This window comes from Quercus lobata, chromosome 5, assembly GCF_001633185.2.
Source record: "Quercus lobata isolate SW786 chromosome 5, ValleyOak3.0 Primary Assembly, whole genome shotgun sequence".
NCBI lineage: Eukaryota > Viridiplantae > Streptophyta > Magnoliopsida > Fagales > Fagaceae > Quercus > Quercus lobata.
The window spans coordinates 85,231,959-85,239,506 of NC_044908.1; the positions used below are offsets into that span (position 1 = coordinate 85,231,959).

The 7,548-nt window shown below is 31.6% G+C and overlaps 1 protein-coding gene across 1 annotated transcript; it reads left to right on the top strand.

The window, feature by feature from the left end:
* The first annotated feature begins 1,191 nt into the window (after positions 1–1,191).
* LOC115991354 lies at positions 1,192–3,609 on the top strand. The gene is made up of 8 exons (XM_031115056.1): positions 1,192–1,341; positions 1,447–1,507; positions 1,562–1,720; positions 1,810–1,906; positions 2,500–2,549; positions 3,163–3,244; positions 3,332–3,479; positions 3,598–3,609. The coding sequence occupies exons 1-8, from the start codon at positions 1,192–1,194 to the stop codon at positions 3,607–3,609; spliced, it is 759 nt and encodes a 252-aa protein (XP_030970916.1).
* The last annotated feature ends 3,939 nt before the right edge of the window (positions 3,610–7,548 follow it).

Below are 7,548 nucleotides of genomic sequence, written 5' to 3' on the forward strand. Positions count from 1 at the left end.
TTTATTTAGTTTTACTGATCAGTTAATGTTGATAATTACTTTAGTTTGAGTGTTGTTGGTTTTGAAATTCAATTTGGATTACAAGAGTCTATTTATTTGTTTCCACCTAATTATTTCTTTATGTAATTTCTTAGCCCACCAAGGAACTTAAATATAATTGCAATCTTGTGATTTTGTTTTTCTAAAGGTGATACAATGAAGATTGAGGAAGCAAAGAGCACATACTCCTAAGGAAATGTAAGTAAATTCTTTTTCCTTTCTTTTAGTGAATTTTCTTTTTTTGAATAATTTTAATATTATTTTTTCTATGATTAATGTTGCATGTTTGTTTTCTATTTGATAACAAGATAGCATCTTTTTTTTTTAATCTTTATTGGCTTGAGAACAAGTTAATATCTTTATTTGATATCTAATTGGGTGGTCTTTTTTTTTTTCTCCATTCTTTGAGGTTTGCATGTGAAACGATTTCTGGGTTTGTGAGGGTTTGTGAAATTGAAGGGTTTTTATTTTATTTTGTCCTGCAACAAAATATATATATAGTGGTACTTCATGTTGGTGCTTTTGCTCCTAAGATTGGCCTTTTGATTATGTTATAGTGATCTCCTCCGCTATTATTGACCCGTTGCAAGTTGAGAGCACATTTCAACTCTCCATCAACAATGAAGCAAAAGTAGTGTATTCCTAATGGAAGCATCATAGTAACAGAAGCAATTTTTCCTATATTCTGCAAGTCCTCCCTGTTGAAGAAAGAAAGAAAGAAAGGGGGGAGTTCATCAATATCAAATTATGAAGTTAAAGGAGAAAAATAGATTAAGTTGAAACTTGGAAAATGAAAAGTTATGTTACTTAGTCTGCCAGTTGTTCCACGATCCCACCACAGATACTACATTGCCACCACCATACCATGTGATTTCAACAGAAATCAATCTTCCACCGAAGTAATTCTCATTATGCACCATGCTTCCTGGCAATGGATGCCGCTTTTTAGACTATATAAATTCACAAGGTGTAAATTCACGAGGTGTTGGCATGGGAGTCACAAAAACCTACAGGTAAAATGTAAAATGAGCTTAAATCCTCATATAAACATTTTGTGCATTGTTTACATTGTTTTTAAAGTAAAACTTCCATTATCATTTTTAATAGTATCTCTAATACATTTACATTTTATTGCAGCTGTGCGGTATAACAATGTCCAAAGGATACAGCTTTCTTGATCAAATATCTTATGCTAAGGAGACATGGAGAATTAGAGTGAGAATATGCAGAATGTGGAAAGCAGTGAATAAGAGAAGTGGAAATAACTTCATCAGTCTTGACATGATCTTTATCGATGAAAAGGTTATCATACTTGACAACAATAAAATGTTTGAATCTTTCAACTATTAGTTGTATTTGTAATATAATATATAAATTAACTTTTGACTTCCATTTCCCTTTTTGCAGAAAAGCTTAATGCATGCAATTGTAAGAAAGAATGTGTTTCAGAAATTTAGTACCATCCTACGTGAATGAGGAACCTTTATCACTTCAAACTTTAAAGTAATCGTGACAAATAAAGGTTATAGACTGGTTTCAAATGACCTGAACATCATTTTCCTCTTAACAACTTCGGTTAAGGAGTGCAATGAAGAAAGTGAACTCATACCTATGCATGCCTTTGAATTTGCAACATATGATTGTATCAACAATCGTTTGAATGACAATTCTTACCTAACAGGTAAATTATGTTTTACTTCACCTCTTCCCCATTTTAATTAATCAAAATTCATCCTTCAAACATTATTTTTTACGTGTACAAATTTGCAGATATGATTGGCAAACTTACTGCTGTTGGACCCATTGAACAAGTTCACTTTCACAACGGCTCTACAAATATAAGAAATCTCCAAATTCTACTACCTGAGTAATGAACATTTCATTTTACTCCCATTTACCTCAAAATAATTCTTTTGTTTCTTCATGTGACTCTGTTTGCTATTCTGACAAAATTAAATGATAAAAGAAATATATGAATGTCTCTGAACCCATGCACCTTTATTTCTATTCATCTTCCTTCCAACTGGGTTTGAGCCCACCACCCTATTTATATGAAAAACTATCCTTTTTTAATATTTGAACTATAAATATCTACTTGAAAAGTATTTCTATCTCAGTTTGAACACTAATGACCAGATTGGACTTTTGAACCTGGCTGTGTTGCACATTTATGGTATAGAGTTCAACTCTATTATAATTAATCGAATATAAATGTTAAGTTTTATTTCAGTAACATTCAATAATTATTATTAATTTTATAGTATGGATGGGAAGCCGGGTTGGGTTAAGACCTTCCAGTCTTGCACACACTGTTAAGTTGACTAGGTACCATTTCTAAATGGAGTTTAGAGAGGGTTGCACTTAATATAATTCTATTTAAAAATTGAACATGAGATGCACATTGCACCCATCATAAAAGTTATACTTGAATTTCAAATTGCATATTTTGAAATCTTTCAGACTATTTAATGGAGATGGTTTCAGTAATATTGGACTCATTGCTACAATAGGTATTGGTTATGGCATGTGATTTTGGCAGGCCTGCCATGAAACCATGCTATTAAGTATCAAAACTGTGAAAATTATTTAACAATGTTCCCAATTCCTTTATGTGATCACTTATTCAACACGTTTATCTGTTAAGTATGAGTTTACTATGGTTCTATTATTCAATTAAATTTGTTTGTTTGAAGTAACTTCTTTCTCCTTTTAGGCTTCCTATGTGTTCCCTTTTACTTTACATGGTTGTGTAAATATAGAGGTGAATTGCTTATTCAAGTTTTCCACTCTTTCAATTATTAACACTAAGATTGTTTTTAACTACTGTATTTAATCATGAATGGTAGCAAATCTCACATTTTAATGTCTTTTGAATGCTATAATGTACCATTAGGGACAAAGAGCTAAAAATATCATTGTGAGATGAAAGTGCTGAAACAATTACTGAAAATGACTTCAAAGAAGATGAAGGTCCTTATATAATTATTGTTACTTCAACAACTGTAAAAGCATTCCAAGGTACTGAAAGATAGGTAGTATATGTATATTTAACACTTTTTATATAATAATAAAAAAAATGTGTATAACAAATTCTTCAATGTGTTTTATGGTTTTTTTAATAAGGCAAACTGAATCTTAACACCACAAGTGCAACTAAAGTTTACGTCAATTTGGACATTACTGAGGTTTCTGAGCTCATTGACAGGTTCATAAACATTTACTTTACTAATTCTCTATGATGGATTATGAATGGATTTTTTTAATTAAAAATTTTATCTCTTCCTTTCTTCAGATATAAAGTTGTTGAGGATGAATACGATAATGTTGTTCGATCTATTCCAGCACATGACAAAAAACCCAAATCTGAATCAGAATTGATATTGCAAACTACGATGTCATTGGCAGAAATTAAAGCACTGGAATGGGTGGAAGGAGTCAAGGTTTTCTTTATCTTGAAATATTTCAAATCTAAATCTTTATTATTCAATCAAAACTAACTAGAATGACTAATTTTGCAGGAAAGATTTTTTACCTGTTATGCGGATATTGTAAACATAGAAACAGAATTAGGGTGGAATTATATCTCATGTCAACTTTGCAAGCGAAAAGTAAAACAACAAAATAATATGTTTTGGTGCAACAGTTGCAATTCTGAATCTCAGTTCCCTATGCCTAGGTGACTAAATTCTACATTGTTTATACTATATAACTGTTCAAATGATTGCATAGGAAAACAAAATGAAGCACACTTTCTAACTTCTCTCATTATTATATACAGTTACAAACTACAAATCCAAGTGAAGGATCATACTGGGACAGCTTCTTTTGTTCTTTTTGATAAAGATGCAGAAAAAATAATTCAAAAAACTGCTATGGAACTTTCTTCAAAATATCTAATCTAAATTCTTAACCGCTTCCAAATTTATGCTTAAACATAATGTTTTTATTATACTAACAATTTATGGGCCTTACATCATGTTGTGCAGAATCAAGAGCCAAATAAAGTACCTCAAGAAATTCAAAGCTTGCTTGGAAAATCTTATACATTCCAAATAAAAGTTGATGATTACAATGTCAAAGAGGGATGGGAAGTTTACACTGTCACAAGTGTCTTTAAATCTGAGTCTAACAAACACTCAGGAAATGTTGTTGCTGACAACATTCAGATTAAACCATCAGAAACACTGTTCAGCCATGACCAAACTATTGCAAACAGTTCTATTGCTACTTCAGATATTAAATTACTTACAAGCCAGGTGAAGGTGGCCACTGAGCATTGCTTGAAGGGACAAAAAAGATCAAAAGTAGGAAAAAAAAGAAAGCCATGAAGAGGGGAAGAAAGAAGAATGAAAGGAAGCTATAATGTGGAGAGAGTAGGATGATTGTGATTGTGCATGAAAGGTGAGAAAATGAGAGACAGAACTTCCAGAATTGAGACAAGGTGTACATGAAAGAAGAGTATGGCATTACTGTTCGATATAAATAACAGGATTAGTGGTTCCCTCTAAGAGAGGTACAAGCAAATGACTCATGAGGAAATTGATTATTATTAGGACTCAAAACCAATCAAATTGCTCACAATTAAAAGAAACCCTGAAAAGCTCTAGAGCTCTGCACAATAATAGACTTGGTAACAATAAGTACAGTAATACTAATAAGTAGTAAATGTATGAACCATTTCTCAAAACGAATTTTTTTGTTCTTTTCTTTCTAAAACTACTTTCTTTCATGCTCTTAATGAAAAGAACAACCTGTTATCTTTGTTTGCATGGTTGGAAACCTACGAAAAGAAGTTGCAATGAAATGCATAAGTATTGGTAGTAGATTTTAAGAGTACGTGTAGTTCTCAATGAAACGCAGAAGTACTGGTAGTAGAGAGACTTGAGATTGGGAGTAGAGAGAACGAAGACTTCTGAGATTGAGAGTGAGATTTTGATTTAATATTGAGAAGTGAAAACAGATCTAAGATGGGATTGAACTCCTTGAAGACTTAGGTTTGCGTGTGGATTCAGTGGAACAGTGTTTGAGATGGGATTTCCCTTTCGATCTTAGCGTTCTGAGCTTCTGTCTTCTGGTGATTTGATCTTTGCTTTTGCTGATTTGATTTTTGCTTTTGCAAACTCAGTTTCACGAGCTCACCTCAAGAACCGAGAGATATATATCTTTTTTTTTTCCCTTTACTCTTAAACTTTCGGTCGGGTTGGGTTATACGGATTTTCAAACCCTTAACCCACTGTCCAAACAGAATATTCAGGTTTACTAAGAAAACAAACCAAATCCAACTGATCAGAGGCTTCGGGTCAACCCACTGGTCTAAGGGTCTGTCGGATTCGGCCTTAAAACAAGGCCACCTCCCCATCGAAGCAAATTAAATTAATAAGATAAATTAAAGTCACAATATTGTTAACAACATATTTCATAATTACCTTATTTATATGATAAGTTATTAATGGTAGTCAAGAAAGTAATGTTATTGTCCTAACGATGACTCCAAAAATCAATAACAATTTACTAACTCAATAATTGTAAAAAATGTTTATAGTGTAACATTGCTCTAATTTAATAAGAAAATTTTAATGATTCTTTTCTTTTTCGTGTTATAAAAGAAGAAAAATTATTAAATACATTGGGAGTATCATAAAAACGTATTGCTAAGTTTTGTGAATGAAATTTTCTGGTTAATAATATGAATTTAAACTTAACTGAGCATTTTAAACATAAATAAACTCATGATTAATAATATATTCATTTCCGTGCGGTAGCACGGGTTACATACTAGTATAAATAAATCATAAAAAACTCAATACACAAAAAAAGAAAGAGTAAACTCATGTGTATATTCAAAAGAAATTAAAAGAATAAAATAAAAGAGAGAGAGTATAATCTGAATACATATATGTGTGTAATTGTAATTTTTTTTTTAATTGTATCGTGCATATGCACGAGTTATACACTAGTTAGAATTCAAGTTGGAATTTAATTAAAGTTTAATTTTGTACCTAGTGTCTCATCTAATCTAAGTTTTAAATTTTTGAGTCAAGTGAATTAAATCAGTGTAAAAATTGGATTTCAATTAGAGTTCAATTTTGAGCCAAGTGTCCTATCTAATCTTTTTTTTTTGCCAAATGAGTTAATTTAGTATAGAAAACGATGAGTACAATATAAATAAACCATATAACACCTAATCATATAATTAAAAACAATTCAAATTTATAAGTCATTTACGTAACATACCATGACTACGTACGGTCATTACTAACTAAAATGCCACTGCTCACCTTTACTAGCCAACCCATAATGAATCGTCGTTCTCCTTTTTTCCACAATCATTGACTTTACTTTTTTTGAGAGAAGCCATTGACTTGACTTGATTCTCCTAACTAATATATAACTAGTCTAGCAAAAAATTAGGGTATTACTACATATTCACAATGGGACGGTCCTTGGTGAAGTGGTTATTGTGGGGTTTGATAGTTCTAGTTCATCTTCATGGGCACAGAGGTTGCTTTGAATAAGAGAGGATGGGTATGTTAGAAATCAAGGAGGAGTTTGTGAGGTCCACCACCAATGTGACCATTGGAGATCATCTTCTCCCTTCATGGGTCGATGACCACAAGAGTAAGTGTTGTGAGTGGGAGAGAGTCACTGGCAACTCCACCACAGGTCACGTGACCCATCTCGCTCTCCACAATATCTGGGAAATCGAACGGGTTGATTATCTCTATTTCATGCCATGGTTTTTAAACGCTTCCTTATTTGATACTTTCAAGGAGTTAAGAGATATTGATTTATCTTTAAATGCAATTGGTGGTTGGATTGAGCATAAAGATATGTTAATATATATCCTCTTTGTTTCTTATATATCTGTAATGACTGCAATTTATCCTATATTAATATCAGTATTGGCCAACAAATAGATGGATACCGAAGAAAAAAAGAAACTCAGAAAACTGTAATTTTTCTCCTCAAATTTTAGGATTCACCTCCACTCTCTTACATCGGTCTCTCCTCTTCAATTCGTTGGCCTCTGTTCATACGGCCTGTTTATCTTGTTATTTATCTCTGTGTTTGTCTCTAAACTCCAAAGTTTTTTTTTTGGAACTCTATACACCATTTCAATTCTTTTTTTCTTTTTTCTTTTTTATTGGGTAAACGCAAACGATAAATCATTTCAAAATTTCTATTTATTTTGCTAAAAGTCTTTTTCTTTTTCTTTTTTGCTGAATGCTAAAAGTCATTTCAAATTTTCCATTGTACGAGTATTAGTTAGTATATTTATGAGCTAAAATATATATTGGTATGGTAGAAGAGATATGAGTAAAAATTATACATTAATATTTGTTTTAGTAATTTATTAAAATATCCTGGTAATCTCGAAAGGATATATTGGTATTGGTTAGTACTGAAATATATCGTTTGTTTGTTAAAAAATTAAAACAGGCTCTAGTACAAAATTGACCCCCTTCTAATTAACTACACATAGATAATGGTGTTAAAAAAATTAACCAA